We start from the raw sequence: 17,207 nt of genomic DNA, 5'->3' as shown, positions 1-17,207 counted from the left end.
CACTGGCACAGACTAGTTGGGACAATCGCCCGGCTTCCTGTCCTGTAAATTCTATACAACTGGAGCGACATTACACTAATTTATAGTGTGAGATCGTAATGATGCACTTGCGACCAGCTCAAGAGCTGCGGGAACCATGTACAATTGTAATGGATTTTATTTTGCACCTCCCCATGGGCGGCACGGTAGCATACTGGTTAGCACTATTGCTTCACAACGCTAGGGGTCCCAGGTTCGATTCCCGACTTGGGCCACTGTCTGCGCGGAGTCTGCATGTTCTCCCCCGTGTCTGCGTGGGTTTCCTCCGGGTGCTCCGGTTTCCTCCCACAAGTCCTGAAAGACGTGCTGTTAGGTGAATTGGACATCCTGAATTCTCCCTCTGTGTACCCGAACAGGCGCCGAACGTGGCAACTGGGGGATTTTCACAGTAACTTCATTGCAGTGTTAATGTCAGCCTATTTGTGACACTAATAAAGATCATACTTGTTCTCTAAACTCTTTGACTTCTTCCTCTTCGAAGGAAAGTAAATAATTCGGTCCTCAACAGCATGAGGTAAAAACAGAGATTGAATAAATCGGACACACATTATAAAGACCAGGAGTCCAGCCTCTCAGCTCGACCATTTAATTTGACCATCACTGATTTATACGCCAACTTCATATACCTGTCTCCATTCTTCAACCAAACAAACAGCCTGTTGGGTGGAGAGAGAGTTCCAGAACTCCACTACTATAGGGTGTGTGAAAAGGGTTTCCTCACACCACTCTTGAATAGAGTGGTGTTAATTTTACCGGAAAATGGAGCAACAGAGGCATTAAATATTAAGTAGGGCTGTAAAGATTTGCACGGGATCCAAGACGTTAAGATACCCCGTACTGAATTGACGGCGTTGAGAATGGATTAAGCTTCCAATCGCTCGTGCAATAATTGGATCCGTGGTTCAATGCAAATAAGGCAAACACATCACGAGTGGGGCAGTTACAAACATGGCACAGGTTCCACAAGACACTTCCACGCTGCCTTTCACAAGATTCAGGGGGAATTTTCAATTCCTTGCTGCTCACCGTCATAATTTTATTAAACATTTCACCGCAGACTACATTCTGTTTCATATGCACTTCATTTACAGAATGTTACAGGTGCAAAATTGTACCGATTGTACAAGGAAAAGGGGAACGACATTTCGGTGGACGCCATCCTGCAGGCACTGTGTGTGCAGGTTTAATAGTTGGTACATTTAAGTACTGCTCACAGTCACAATGATAAGACAACGGGATTCCGCCCCCCTCCCCTCCCCAGTGTAATCACCATTGAACTGCTGGCTTGTAAATAAAAAAAAAAAACGGCAGTTTTAAAAAGCCTACTTCTTCCAATTAACTAGAACACATGACAAAGCTAATGACAGTGGATCAAACTTGACTTTTCCATGGCTTTCAAATCGTGTCGGTGCGCCTAAAATAGCCGCCAATATCCGGATTTGTAATGGGATGTAATGACCAGTCTTCCATCTCGGTGTTGTCTTCCATACCTTAACCCTTCCAGCCAAATGGATAGCATAGTGCAGAATTTCACTGGACTCTGCCTGGTATCAGCTTTCACTGCCTGCGCGACCTCATGGTGAAGACACCACCAATATGCTCTCTCTCCAGTTCGGAGCAATGGGCCAGACGTCTTCGGGTCGCTCTACAGCAATGTAGGAGGGTGGGACTGGACGTCAAGCCGTACGTTACTGCGGTTTAGAACGCTGCCACAGCTTGCTCGTCAAGGATCCAAGGGAGAGGCCAGAGGGTTTCTGCTGAGATCGGTCGGTTATTCGCTGCTGTTCTTCCTGGGAACGGGAATCAAAATGGCGAGGTTAGTGCCTGCCTGGGAAACCATGTGGGTTCGACACACTCTGCTCAAAACATTTCAGACAAGCTTCCATTAGAAAAGGCAGAGCGAGAGATGCCGATGACTTACTCTTATACGGTGGCTTTTAACAAAACGGTACGTTCCCAAAGCACCTCAAAAGAGCGTCAAAACAAAATGTAGCACTTCGGCAATGGACGGAACTATCAGGGGTAGCACGGTGGCACAGTGGTTAGCACTGCTGCCTCGCGGCGCCGAGGACCCGGGTTCAATCCCGGCTCTGGGTCACGTCCGTGTGAAGTTTGCACATTCTCCCCGTGTCTGCGTATATTTCGCCCCCACAACCCAAAGATGTGCAGGGTAGGTGGATTGGCCACGCTAAATTGCCCCTTAATTGGAAAAATGAATTGGGTACACTAAATTTATTTTAAAAAAGGATAGGTAACCAAACAGGGGCAAACAGGTCACCAAATAGGGCAGCACAATTGATTAGCACTGTGGCTTCACAGCGCCAGGGTCCCAGGTTCGATTCCTGGCTGGGTCACTGTCTGTGCGGAGTCTGCACGTTCTCCCCGTGTCTACGTGGGTTTCCTCCGGGTGCTCCGGTTTCCTCCCACAGTCCAAAGACGTGCAAGTTAGGTGGATTGGCCATGATTAATTGCCCTTAGTGACCAAAAAAAGTGAGATGGGGTTATTGGGTTACGGGGATAGGATGGAAGTGAGGGCTTAAGTGGGTCGGTGCAGACTTGATGGGCTGAATGGCCTCCTTCTGCACTGTATGTTCTTTGTTCAAACGTTTAGTCAAAAGGGAAGTTTTCAGGAGTATCCTGAAGGAGGGGAATGGGGAGCAGGAGAAAGAGAGAGAGGAGAGGGAAGCGTAACAGAGAGAGGGAGTGGGAGAGAGGGAGTGGGAGAGAGGGAGGGAGTGGGAGAGAGGGAGTGGGAATGGGTGAGGGATAAAGAAAGTGGGATGGAGAGGGGGAATGGTAGAGGCGGTGTGGGAGGGAGAGGGTGTGGGAGTCAGGGAAAGCAGAAATTATACATCTGTTAGCTGGAAAAAGAAAGCTGCCAAAGAAAGGAATATTGGAATCAGTCACATGTACATTTTGCAATCAAATTTAATGGTTTGCACAAGGTGATCAGGCAACACATTTTTTTGCAACAAATGGCAACATATGTTTACCATGGCAGAAATTAATTCAAGACATTCATTTACTTATTATTTGCATGAGGCAAGTGTGGCAGATTCCACATGAGGAAACTATTTACAAGAGGCTACAAAATAGCCAAATTAATTCAGAATTTCAATACAGAAATTGTTCATTTTGCAAATGTGTGAAGTTAGGTTACAGAATGACATGAGTCAAGTTACCTGGTGGACGGGCAGCACGGTGGCGCAGTGGGCTAGCCCTGCAGCCTCACTGCGCCGAGTTCCCAGGTGCTCTAAATTTTAAAAAAAGTTACCTGATGCACTACGGTAATTTAAAAAAAATAAATTTAGAGTACCCAATTAATTTTTTCCAATTAAGGGGCAATTTAGCGTGGCCAATGCACCTACCCTGCACACCTTTGGGTTGTGGGGGTGAGACCCACGCAGACACGGGGAGAATGTGCAAACTCCACACGGACAGTGACCCAGAGCCGGGATCGAACCTGGGACCTCGGCGCCGTGAGGCTGCAGTGCTAACCCACCGTGTCACCCTGCTGCCCAAGCACCGTGGTAATGATCAAAGCCAAGTAGTTACATGTTTGATAAAAATATACAATTTTTCAAAGTTCTTTGATGTCTGGAATGAGGGGTCACGGATAGAGGTTGAGAGGCGGCAGATTTAGAACTGAGATGAGGAGGAACTACTCCTCGCAAAGGGGATTTGTGGAACTCACCGCCCCACAGGGGGGTGGAATCGGAGAAATCCAATGGTTGATGGATATATTTTTGATTTTAAAATGGGTTAAAGGGATATGGGGAACAGGCAGGGAGGTGGATTTGAGACCAGGAAGAGATCAGCCATGATCTGATTGAATGGCGAAGCAGGTTCGACGGGCTGAATTACATCATCTTCTCAATGAAAACTGACTGTTCCTGCTGTTAAAATGTGCATTACTAGCAGTGCTGCCTCACGGCGCTGAGGTCCCAGGTTCGATCCCGGCTCTGGGTCACTGTCCGTGTGGAGTTTGCACATTCTCTCCGTGTCTGCGTGGGTTTCGCCCCCACAACCCAAAGATGATTAAGGAGCTGCGCTCCGAAAGCTAGTGATTCAAAACAAACCTGTTGGACTTTAACCTCGGGTTGTAAAACTTCTTACTGTGCCCACCCCAGTCCAACGCTGGCATCTCCACATTCTGGCAACCCAAAGGTGTGCAGGGTAGGTGGATTTGCCATACTAAATTGCCCCTTAATTGGGGGGAAAAAAATTGGGTAATCTATATTTTTTAAAAAGTGCATTACTGGACATACGGCTTCAAAACTATTGGCTTGCTAGAATGGTAATAGCAACATTGATGCTTGCTCCCACGATTAAAATCAATACTTTAGGAGAAGGTCCATCTTAGGAATCAGGCATTAAAAAAAAAGCCAAAGCATCGTTGAAAGATTCCTTCCAGTGATAGGTGAGTGAAGCAGGTTCAATCATAAAATGCCTACAGTGCAGAAGGAGGCCATTTGGCCCATCGAGTCTGCACTGACCCTCCGAAAGAGCCTATTTAGGCCCACTCCCCCGTAACTCGAACTAGCTCGCTGATCTGTGGACAGTAAAGGGCGATTCAGCATGGTCAATCCCCACCTACCCTGCACTTGTTTGGGTTGTGGGGGTGAAACCCACGCAAACACGGGGAGAATGTGCAAACACCACACGGACAGTGACCCAGAGCCGGGATCGAACCTGGGACCTCGGCGCCGTGAGGCAGACAGTGCTAACCCACTGCACCTGCCCTTCCCTCCAAAATCTGATTAAATCAGCTGATCTTAGTTGGGTGGCAGTAGGGACGATACAAATGACTTCTCCATTCGGACCCTAACCCTAACTCGGTTACAGCTCCTGACCACTGTCCAACAGCTTGTAGTCAGCAGGTGTGGGTGGGGGAGACCTGGATTGAGTTGCACTGTGATGCTTCCATAGTCAACCAGCTGACATGCAGCGTTTGAGCTCAAACATGAATACAGATCATCTCAATGAGGATGACAAACTTCTATGAACTTCGAGAAGGCATTAATAAAGTCTGTTCAAAGCAGCCCAGTGGTGTATCACAACAGCATCAATAGGCGCAGCATGGGACACCAGGGTAGCGATCACAGTAAGGCTAACAACAGAGGCATTGGAGAGGAACTGGACACTCACCCAGTGGGTAACGGGGAAAATCAAGAGCTAAGTCAACGAGGGGCACTCCTCTATATCACTCGACAACCTAACAGAGCAACACTGATAGCTGTGTAACCCCTCAACTGATGCGATTGTGATATATCACAGGGACGCTTTGAACACTTTCTTCAAGCTCATGGAGCATCATCCTCATCGATGCAATCTGTATTCATGTTTGAGCTCCCATGTTGCCTGTCAGCTGATGGATCGTGGAAGCATCGCAATCAAACTCACACCCACACATGCCAACGACAAGGAAAAGTTGGATGGTTATCAGGTAACAGGAGCAGAAAGAGAGACGACTGAACAAGCGATGTGTGTTTGGAGTGACACAAGTGACTGGGATCATAGAATCCCCACAATGCAGAAGGAGGCCTATCGGCCCATCGAGTGAGTCTGCACCGACCCTCTGAAGGAGCACCCTACCGAGGCTCACTCTCCCCGCCCTATCCCTGTAACCCCACTTAACCCTCAGCACGGCCAATCCACCTAACCCGTACGCATTTGGACTGTGGGACGAAACCGGAGCACCCAGAGGAAAGCCACGCAGACACGGGGAGAACGTGCAGACCCCACACAGTCACCCAAGGCCGGAATCGAACCCGGGTCCCTGGTGCGGTGAGGCAGCAGTGCTAACCACTGTGCCACCCTAATGACAGAAAGGTGAGCGCCATCGATCATTTTTTCCAATTAAGGGGCAATTTTAGCGTGGCCAATCCACCTCGCCTGCACATCTTTGGGTTGTGGGTGCAAAACCCACGCAAAATTAGGGAGAATGTGCAAACTCCACACGGACAGTGACCCAGAGCCGGGATCGAACCTGGGACCTCGGCGCTGAGGCAGCAGTGCTAACCACTGCGCCACCGTGCTGCCCCCCCAGGTAGGAAACTGGCAATCTGCGTCAATATTATAGAAAGTAACTTGCTCACTCTTGCATTACAGCAGCACTGTGAGCGTTTTGCATGCGGACAAACGGCTGAACTCTCACCTGTGCTAATAGCTCTTGTCTTTTTTTAAATGCTTCAATTGGATCATCTTCTAGAGCGTAATTCTCCAGTACAGCTCTGATATCATCGACTCCATTCACCGCAATGGCTGCAATGCAACACAGAGGAAAGTGAGGCTGGGCGGGCACATTCTGAGCAGGGAGAACTCCCTAATCTTCCTTGGGATCTTTTAAATCCACAAAGAACCAGATGCAGACTATGCTTAACATCTAGGAAAAAAAAGTCAAACATGTACTTATAAAAAAAAAATACAGTAAAACCTCTCGAGTTACGACACCTTCCGGACCGACACCTGATGCCTTTTTCGTCCAGGCATTCTTATTTTCAGCAACCACTGCAATCCCAAACAATCGTGGAGAATTAACGATTAACCGCCTGGAACAATGCTGAGAATCTCTGTCCCATGCACCAACTCTCTACGTAGCGTCGCAGTCTAAATTCGTGTTTCATTTCTAACTGCTCTCACTCTGGGCCAGCAGCTGCCCAGCCTTCCCAGCTCTACTTACCAGGATTCGGGCAGCACAAGAATAAAAAAAGGAGTTTGTTGTGGCGCTGCCAAAGACCACGTTTCAGAACGAATCGGGAATAACTGGGTGGGAGCACACACGGGTTTAGCTGGTTGGCTTAGGCTGGTTTGGCAAACTGGGCTAAATCGCTGGCTTTTAAAGCAGACCAAGGCCGGCCAGCAGCACGGTTCGATTCCCGTACCAGCCTCCCCAAACAGGCGCCGGAATGTGGCGACTAGGGGCTTTTCACAGTAACTTCATTTGAAGCCTACTCTGTGACAATAAGCGATTTTCATTTTTCATTTCATTTCAGGCTGAGCGTAGGGGGTCAGAGTTTAGATTTTGAGCAGCAGAACTGAAGGGCGCCTGGCTCATAGGCAGCATAGTGGTTAGCACTGCTGCATCACAGCGCCAGGGATTCGGGTTCAAATCCAGCCTCAGGCGACTGTTTGTGTGGAGTTTGTACGTTCTCCCCGTGTCTGCGTGGGTTCCCTCCGGGTGCTCCGGTTTCCTCCCACAGTCCAAAGATGTTCAGTTTAGGTGGGGTTATGGGGATAGGGTGGGGGAGTGGGACTAAGTAGGGTGCTTTTTCAGAGGGACGATGCAGACCTGATGGGCCCAATGGCCTCCTTCTGCGCTGTCGGGATTCTATGGACAAAGCAACAGAAAGACGAGAGACTTGGGACAGGAGAACAACCTCGGGCTTTCCCCAAAACCTAAAGGGGAGAGAAAGACGATGGTAGGAGGGTCAGGGTGAAAGAGGAGCCGGCAGCAGCTGGACGCTGTTGCAGGGCAGCCCCTTCCCGCTGTTTACTCCTGCTTTCCCCTATTGAGCAGGCAGGCAAGCTTGGTGCATGCAACACGACAGGAGCAGTGGGTTTGTGAAGACAGCAGCTTTTGTGGATTGTGGGGGGTGGGTTATTTACGTAAGCGGGTCAGATTTCCACAGTGAGTTTGTTAACTCGCACCCAGAGAGGCAGAGAAACCCATCCCTAGCCTGGTGCCATAGTCGCAGAGATAGGGCAGTTTCTCTGTTGCTGTGAATTCTGGGTAAAGAGGCCTCCATTGCACAGAAGCCACTTCTTTCATTAAACCTGCTGCTGCCTTGCGCTCACCGGGCGTTGCGTGTATTTAAGCTGCATAAGGACTTGGTACATTGAAGGCTGACTGAAGTCCATCATAATTTGCCATGCCCATGATTTCAGAACCCCTCAAAATGTATATTTCAACTTGCAAGTTTTTTAAAAATTGTAAAGTATCCAATAACTTTTTTTTTTCCAATCGAGGAGCAATTTAGCGTGGCCAATTCTACCTCGCACATCTTTTTGGGTTGTGAGTGAGACCCACGCAGACAGGGGATGTGCAAACTCCACACGGAGGGTGACCCGGGGCTGGGACCGAGTGCTAACCACTGTGCCGTAGTGCTGCCCTTCATCAGGGGGAGGGGAGTGTGGAGGTGGAGGTGGAGGGGGGGGGGGGTCCTGTTTATGCTGGTTTCACTGCTCCCATTCAGTTAGGTGGAAGTTTGCTCTGCTGGATATTTTGAACAAGTCTTTTATTTAATCCACTTCTTTAAATTGGACACCAGATACCAATTTAATCCACTTGAAAGCGGAATCCACCATCAATAATGTACATTTCCTGCATGAAACTTTAAAGAAAAGCATCATCTATCCAATGCCAATGAAAGTTGCAATCATGATTTTTTTTAAATTGGGATCTTGGTGTGTAAAGGCTCCACTGCTGCTGACCAGCTTTCCAATATTTCAGCAGCCTTCCTACTAATATACGCCGAGACATGAAATATCAACAGGGTATTTGAGGAGGGTCAGCCCGCTCCTGGATTTCCCCCCTACCCAATGTCGACACGAGCACAGTGAATTGGAGATGGAGATAGTTAATAATAATCTTTATTTGTGTCACAAGTAGGCTTACATTAATGCAATGAAGTTACTGTGAAAAGCCCCTAGTCGCCACACTCCGGCGCCTGTTCGGGTACACGGTGGGAGAATTCAGAATGTCCAATTCACCCAACAAGCACATCTTCGGAACCTGTGGGAGGAAACCGGAGCACCCGGAGGAAACCCACGCAGACTCCGCACAAACAGTGACCCGAGCCGGGAATCGAACCTGGGACCCTGGCGCTGTGAAGCAACAGTGCTACCCACTGTGCTACCGTGCCGCGTAGCTAACCCGCTTTGTTCTTCCGCTCCCCATTCTCGTGGGATTCAGGCCAATTGCAACATCCCGGTATCAGAGCAGCCAGGACCTTTCAGGTTTAATCTATGACACATGACCCCACAGAATCGGACGTTAAGTTGAACCCAGGGCCACAGCACAAACCGGGGGCTGAAACATCAGTGTAGCACTCAGGGGGGGTGGCATTACATTCCAGACAAATTCTTAAATCGAGGTCCATTCTGCCTGCTCAGGCGCTTGCAAAACATTCCAAGACTTGGAAGAGGGGAGTTCTCCCGCTATCTTGGACAACATTTATCCCTCAATCAAAACCATCTGTCGACAGATGAGCTTGCCATCCAAATAACATCATTGAGGCCACTGTCAAGTGTCAGAGTGAAACGTTAGATTACTCTCCCAGTAATTAAATAAAACTGCGGTGCCGTTTACATCTCCACAAGAGGGATTGCTTTGGGAAGGCATTTCAGTGGGAAATCACCCGCCCGATGGGTTAAGTACAGAGGTTCCAGGTTTGAGTCCTTCTTTCACCTCTCAGTCAAATAGGCTCTTGATTTGGCCACCAAGAGGCAATGGAAGTGCAGTTTGCCGGCGGACGGTTATCCGCTGGCTCCACACTCGGCTGCAGCAATATTCTTGAGGTTGGAGATCTGCGGGATGGGTGACTAATTTTGGGGTTGTTCCACTCTTAATTCTGGGATCCAAACATGCTGTATCACCATAACAAACAGCTGTTTGTATCAGTCCTTGTTACCCCCATCCCCCCAGTCATGAAGTTATTCAGGGGCGGGGGGGAAAGAGAGAGAGCGCATGGGTGGCCTGTCGCGTGGAGGATGTGTGCCTGTGCATGCCTGCCCGCGTCTGTTTGAGCTTATGTCTGTGTGCGCCTGCATGTCGTTGTGCGCCTGCTTGTCTGCGCGTGCCTGTGCGTCTGCGCGTGCCTGCTTGTCTGTGCGTGCCTGCGCGTCTGTATGTGCCTGCTTCTCTGCGCGTGCCTGCGTGTCTGTACGTGCCTGCTTGTCTGCGCGTGCCTGCTTGTCTGTATGTGCCTGCTTGTCTGTATGTGCCTGTTTGTCTGTACGTGCCTGCTTGTCTGCGCGTGCCTGCTTGTCTGCATGTGTCTGCTTGTCTGTATGTGCCTGCTTGTCTGCGCGTGCCTGCTTGTCTGTACGTGCCTGCTTGTCTGTACGTGCCTGCTTGTCTGTACGTGCCTGCTTGTCTGTATGTGCCTGCTTGTCTGTATGTGCCTGCTTGTCTGTACGTGCCTGCTTGTCTGTGCGTGCCTGCTTGTCTGCGCGTGCCTGTGCGTCTGTACGTGCCTGCTTGTCCGTGCGTGCCTGCATGTCTGAGTGCGCCTGCATGTCTGTGTGTGCATGCGTGTGTGTGTACCTGCTTGTCGGTGCGTGCCTGCGTGTGTGCGCCTGCTTGTCTGTGTGTCTGCTTGACTGTGTGCATGCGTGCCTGTGTGTCTGTGCATGTGTGTGCGTGCCTGCTTGTCGGTGCGTGCCTGCGTGTGCCATGTCTGTGCCTGCATATCAGTGGGCACATACATGTGCAGATGCTCCAAGTTCAGGAAGAAAAATCCGATCTCCTCCACTTCATTGACACTCGTGGGAGAGTGCGCGTGTGCCTGGTTGCTTGGAGCCCCGCAAGTGACTTTTGTGGGCTTTGCATCCTCAAAACCTATTGGCACGTGGGAATGTTTGCTTTGGGTTTCTGCTCAGTTCCTCGACCCAATTAAAGGCACAGAATGTTCAAGCGCATGTGCAAACACATCTCAAGAAAGTTGACCACTCTGCCTCCAGAGCCTCTTCTGTCCCTTTCACTTGTTCCCTGGACAGAGTCTCGTTCAGATTACAGCAGTGGGGCCCTCTCCCCATCGCAAAGCAGAATTGGCAACAAGTGAGAAAGGATCGTTGCCCACACATTGTGAACACAACCACAAAAGCAATTGTGTCTGTGGTTTACCCACCAGGCTGGGGGGTGGGGGTGGGAGTGGAGGGGGTGTCCTGCTGATGTCAGGAAAGGCTCAAACGTGTCAGCAGCGGGGGAAGCACTGATCTGCTACCCAAATCACTGATTGAAGAGGTCCGTCTACCCACAGGCATCCTCCAGACGCCCCACTGATGTCCCCCTACACAGCAGATAAGCACTAGTGCCTGTTTAGTCCTGACACTTCCAGCGAAAGGCATCTTTATGAAGGGGCTGCTTGTCCTGGCTTTTTCCCCCACACAAAGACTACCGGGTAATTCGCATTACAGGGTTTTCTCCCTTGGTACTTTTCCCGCCGGAGGCAATCGGTTTGATAGAAAGAGGCAGAAAGGTCTGTCGCTCGGGCTTCTGGACGTTAAATGTAACGCTAATGGAGAGCCACGTAATTTAGCCCAGCACAATGCAATTTTAAACACACACACACGCCGGATCCTCTGCAAGCCTCCACTGTCACAGCTTCCCTTTGGCCCCCGCGACCTTCGAACTCCGGTTCATTGAAAGGAGCAACAAATATTTAACTCGTTCACAACCAAAGGAGCCATTTGGCATTGTTCCCACCCGCGGACCTTGGTCCTGAGCGATGCCAGATGGCTTGGCTTGCAGCTGCTTCCAGGGATATGAGCTATAGCAAGTGGCATCACAATGCAGTGCGTGGGGAATGAGTTAATCGACATCAATAGTGAAAAGGGGAGGAAAAAAAATATATTAATAAAACACAAAAGGCCAAATAACCAGATTGTCATAACTGACCCAAAGGTCATGGGCACATATGCCTCGTTGCAGCTTTCCCGTGATTAACTGTTAAGGCACCAGTTGCAATATTTGTTATGCAAACTTGTGTTTATTCAAGTAGAGAAATTTGGAGAGGTGGGGGGGGGGTGGTGGGGGTTGGTTAAGTTTAGGCCCGACAACAAAAAAAAAACAATGACCCAACCAACCAGCCAATGCGACCGTGCGTCGCTACACCTTCGAGGGAACCTTGCCCGTGAGAATCATGTAGAACAAAGCACGCTTGCCTACCAGCTGGCAGATGGGAGCTTACTTTTCAGGAATGCCGCAAGTTCATACAGGGTCCGGTCGTCAGAATTCCCATCCCATTTCTTTAGTGCAATGCCATTGAAGGGCTGGAGGCGGAACGCTTCCTTTTTACAATCCACGATAATAACTTTGGAAGGGTCCCTGTTCAGGCACGACACGTCCTACAAGCACAGAGAGAAAGCGATGAAAATTCAACACAATTTCTATTCAAACGTCCCACTCGTTGTTCAGCTAAGACAGCGGGCAATAACGTTAAGGAAGGTCGACATTTGACTCTCAGTCTAAGCTTCCAGGCAATGTCAACGTGCGTATGAAGCCGAGGTCGAACTCGGCTGCGATGCTCCACTGATGGGAGGATGTTTATTTAGGGTGAGTCAGGGTCTGAAGCATGATTAGTAACCGTGAAGAAATATTGGGACAGCACGGTAGCCCAGTGGTTAGCACAGTTGCATCACCGCTCAAGGGTCCCGGGTTCGATTCCCGGCTTGGGTCACTGCCTGTGTGGAGTCTGCACGTTCTCCCCGTGTGTGCGTGGGTTTCCTCCAGGGGCTCCGGTTTCCTCCCACAGTCCAAAGACGTGCAGGTTAGGTGGATTGGCCGTGATAAATTGCCCGTTAGTGTCCAAAAAGGTTCGGTGGGGTTACTGGGTTAGGTTGGTGGACTGGGCTTAAGTAGGGTGCTCTTTCCAAGGGCTGGTGCGGACCCGATGGGCCGAATGGTCTCCCTCTGCACTGCAAACTCTATGATTTTATTGCTGCACCCGCCAACCTTTTGAGGAGAAGAAACCGGGACAATTCCTTTTCCGAGTTGCGTTTATTGATCTCAGGGGTTGACACCTGCACACTGTGAAGGTGCACCTCCGCCCCATCTATGGGTTGCATTTGTGCCCCATACAATAATTCAGTTATTTCCCCACAACATCCAGGCATGGGTGTTGGGTGAGGTCAGAATTGGGCTTGGTTGCAAATCGCTTGCCAACATTTCCTATGTCTATGGAGGCAGAACGGTCACTTTGGGGAGCCATGTACAGGGGAGCCAACACCATCCAAAGCTTTCAGCAGAGTCAGGGAAAGAGGGGGCAGAAGAGGAGAGAAATTCGTAATGAGAGACAGGCAAAAGTGGGGAAGAATTGAAAGGAAAATCTAAAACACAGTCAGGGTGAATATCATATTAATAACAAAACATTAATATTAAATAGACTGCTGTTACCATCTGCAGATATAGAATTGCCTGATTCTTTAATCTAATTATCGCAAACCCATCTGGTCTCCAACAAAGTACATCAGTCATTGTTTGACCAGAAAGATATATTAATAAAGTGGTTATATGTCATCCCTTTATTGGTGGAACCTCCTAATTAATTCTAATTAAATCTACAGTCACTCCATATAAATCTGTAGTTTATTAGAGCAGCTTTGACATCTTCTCGGAGAAACCTGTCAAAGGTTAGCATGTTTCCACTTTGTGGACATCTGATATTAAACCAGAACATAACTAAACTGAATGATGGCAAAACTTCAAAGGGTGAGGAAATAATACCAGTTTTCTATCGTAACATTTCAATCGCATAAGAAACAACAAACAGGCTTACAGCTGCTGTCATTTTGTGAATTTATTATAAGCTCTCCAGGTTATGACAGAATTGACAGTGCCGAAGGAGGCCATTCAGCCCATCGAGTCTGCACCAGCCCTTGGAAAGAACACCCTACTTGGTGACATATAATCTTGAAAATAAAAAGTGTGTACATCGGAGCACAAAGTCTGATCCCAGGTCAGTGTTGAGTAAGTTAATCTAAGCAAGGATGAGCGTAGGGTGAACGCATCATTGCATCCGAACTGGCATAACTCCACTCTCTCTCGATGACTGCCCCGGTCAAAACTGTCCACAATACGTTCACTGCAATTCTACCCGGGCCTTTTTTATCGTCTTTCTTCTTAGTGCCTTTAAGAACATAAGGAGCAGGCCAAATGGCTCCACTATCCTGCTCCGACAGTCCACATGCTGATGGCTATTCAATGACCTCAACCTCACTTTTCTGCCGAACTTACACAGGCCTCAGAGAATCCAGAAGTCTCGGCCTTAAAAGGTGGGGCAGAGAGTTCCAAAGATTCGTAATGCTTGAAGTGAAGAAATTTCTCAACCTTTTAATGAGGCAATGCCTCCTGGATTCAGACTCTCCAGGCAAAGAAAACCCTGTCAAACCATCTCATAACCTCACATAGTTCAATGAGATCACCACTCGCTCTTCAAAACCCCAGAGGGTTTTGGCCCGTTCTACTCAAGTTCTTCTCACAGGACAACATTCGCATCTCAAAATCAATCCTTTTGTTACATCCTCTCTGAGCGTGGCGGGGAGGGTGTATAACCTATCTGAGAGAAGGGGACCACAGCTGTACACAGTACTCCAGGTGTGGTCTATCTGAGAGAAGGAGCCCACAGCTGTACACAGTACTCCAGGTGTGGTCTATCTGAGAGAAGGGGACCACAGCTGTACACAGTACTCCAGGTGTGGTCTATCTGAGAGAAGGGGACCACAGCTGTACACAGTACTCCAGGTGTGGTCTATCTGAGAGAAGGAGCCCACAGCTGTACACACTACTCCAGGTGTGGTCTATCTGAGAGAAGGGGACCACAGCTGTACACAGTACTCCAGGTGTGGTCTATCTGAGAGAAGGAGCCCACAGCTGTACACAGTACTCCAGGTGTGGTCTATCTGAGAGAAGGGGACCACAGCTGTACACAGTACTCCAGGTGTGGTCTATCTGAGAGAAGGGGACCACAGCTGTACACAGTACTCCAGGTGTGGTCTATCTGAGAGAAAGAGCCCACAGCTGTACACAGTACTCCAGGTGTGGTCTATCTGAGAGAAGGGGACCACAGCTGTACACAGTACTCCAGGTGTGGTCTATCTGAGAGAAGGGGACCACAGCTGTACACAGTACTCCAGGTGTGGTCTATCTGAGAGAAGGGGACCACAGCTGTACACAGTACTCCAGGTGTGGTCTATCTGAGAGAAAGAGCCCACAGCTGTACACAGTACTCCAGTTGTGGTCTATCTGAGAGAAGGGGACCACAGCTGTACACAGTACTCCAGGTGTGGTGTCACCAAAGCACCGTAAAAATTGAAAATTGAAATTGAAAATTGCTTATTGTCACAAGTAGGCTTCAAATGAAGTTACTGTGAAAAGCCTCTAGTCACCACATTCCAGCGCCTGTTCGGGGAGGCTGGTACGGGAATTGAACCATGCTGCTGGCCGGCCTTGGTCTGCTTTAAAAGCCAGCGATTTAGCCCTGTGCTAAACCAGCCCTGCAGTTGCAGCAATTGCAGGAGGGCCTCCTTACTCTTGCACTTCAACCTTGCTGTGATTAAATTCTACATGCCATTTGCCTTCCACATTTAGGGCTGCACCTAAGACCATAAGACATAGGAGCAGGATTAGGCCCATCGAGTCTGCTCCGCCATTTGATCATGGCCGATATGTTTCACATCCCCATTCTCCTGCCTTCTGCCCGTAACCCCTTATTAATCAAGAACCTATCTATCTCTGTCTTAAAGGCACTCATTTGCGCACATACCTACATTTCATTATTTCTCGCCATTTTAAAAATAGGGGGCGGGAATCTCCGGTGGCCGACGTTCGGCGATAGGCTGGAGAATACCCGTTTCTGACCAAATTGGGGGTGGCGCCGTTTTCGCAATGCTCCGCCCCCTCAGGTCGTTGCCTGAGGCCCACCCTCCGATGCTCTGCTCCCGACCCACCGTGTTCCCGACGGCGTGGTTCACGTGTGGTCTCACCTGTCGGGAACCCGGCGTGGTGGCTGCGGACTCAGTCCGCCACAGTCGGGGGAGAGCCGATCCCCGGCAGGGGGGACTTTACAGGACTATGAGTAGAGAGCTTCATTGAACAGCTCTATCAAAGAGCTAGCACAGGTATGAAGATCAGATGGTCTCCTTGCTGTCGCCTTTTAAGATTCTATGATTTCTGTCCAGAATCTCACCATGGGCAGCAGGGTAGCATGGTGGTTAGCATAAATGCTTCACAGCTCCAGGGTCCCAGGTTCGATTCCCGGCTGGGTCACTGTCTGTGTGGAGTCTGCACGTCCTCCCCCTGTGTGCGTGGGTTTCCTCCGGGTGCTCCGGTTTCCTCCCACAGTCCAAAGGTGTGCGGGTTAGGTGGATTGGCCATGCTAAATTGCCCGTAGTGTCCTAATAAAAGTAAGGTTAAGGGGGGGTTGTTGGGTTACGGGTATAGGGTGGATACGTGGGTTTGAGTAGGGTGATCATGGCTCGGCACAACATTGAGGGCCGTAGGGCCTGTTCTGTGCTGTACTGTTCTATGTTCTATGGTGCTGCAGTTCGTCATGTTATTTATTCAGCCCAACTTTCCCCCATCTCTACCGAAGGTGGTGTCCTTTTTTGCTGTGGGACAGTTCCATTGGTGCCTTGCCCAACTGAAGGCGGTTCCCTTCGATGGCCCAGCCATGTCAAATAGGGCCAGCAAACGAATGGCCTTTATGGGCTGGAGGATGGAGTGCCCGAATGAACAAAGCTGGGAAAGGGCGCACGCCTGTGGATACAGGAGGACGACACCTTGGCCTGTGGTTGCTCAACATTTAAGCTCACACATGAAGAATGTCCACTCAAAGGTACAACATGAGTCACTACCTTCAGGACAGAGGTGGAGAGGAGGGTGGAACGAGGGAGCAAAAGGAAATGAACCTTAAAAATCATTCCAAGACCGCGGCCTCATAAACTGCTCCATAAAACCAGCTTAATCAAAGAGGATCTCCACAGGTCTCTTTAACAAGCCAGCCTTTTTACCGAACTGTAACGTTTGCTTTGCAGAATTCAATTAGAATTAATTTAATGGAGGTAACCTTCAGCACCTGGGTGACTTTCTGGGAGACCCATTGAACACACACCCCAGAAAAGAGTCTACAAAGTTATGAGATGAGAGGGAAGGGGAAAGCACTGATGCCCAGAGATGGTAACTGTGATTAAATGTGTTTTCCTGGAGACTTGCCCCCACACCCTCCAGCCATTTATTGGCCACATCCATCCTTGTGGGGTAGGCCTTCCCACACCAATTGCAAAGGGAAAGACTCATTGTCCAACTGGATGATTCTGGCCTGTCAGCCACATAGACCTCCCCACTCGTTTTCAGTATTTCAGGTACGATAAAGAGAAATGTTCAAAGAAAATGACAGAAGAATAACGTTTCTCCCCCCCCAATGAGTTTTCTAGGGTTACAGTGTCCT

General features: G+C 49.3%; 1 protein-coding gene across 3 annotated transcripts in view; it reads right to left on the bottom strand.

The window, feature by feature from the left end:
- Nucleotides 1-589: 589 nt before the first annotated feature.
- timm50 (translocase of inner mitochondrial membrane 50 homolog (S. cerevisiae)) overlaps nucleotides 590-17,207 on the bottom strand; it is a 152,206-nt gene continuing 135,588 nt past the window's right edge. For all 3 annotated transcript variants that reach the window (XM_038786194.1, XM_038786195.1, XM_038786196.1), the window contains exons 8-10: nucleotides 11,952-12,108; nucleotides 6,197-6,303; nucleotides 590-1,829 (exon numbers count right to left, since the gene is read on the bottom strand). In XM_038786194.1, coding sequence (XP_038642122.1) covers nucleotides 1,728-1,829; nucleotides 6,197-6,303; nucleotides 11,952-12,108 — 366 coding nt within the window. In that variant the 3' untranslated portion in view covers nucleotides 590-1,727. The remainder of the gene's footprint in view (nucleotides 1,830-6,196; nucleotides 6,304-11,951; nucleotides 12,109-17,207) is intronic.

This window comes from Scyliorhinus canicula, chromosome 27 (genome assembly GCF_902713615.1).
Source record: "Scyliorhinus canicula chromosome 27, sScyCan1.1, whole genome shotgun sequence".
Classification (NCBI taxonomy): domain Eukaryota; kingdom Metazoa; phylum Chordata; class Chondrichthyes; order Carcharhiniformes; family Scyliorhinidae; genus Scyliorhinus; species Scyliorhinus canicula.
The sequence above is the reverse complement of the archived record's forward strand: the minus strand, read 5'-3'. Positions and strand labels throughout refer to the sequence as shown.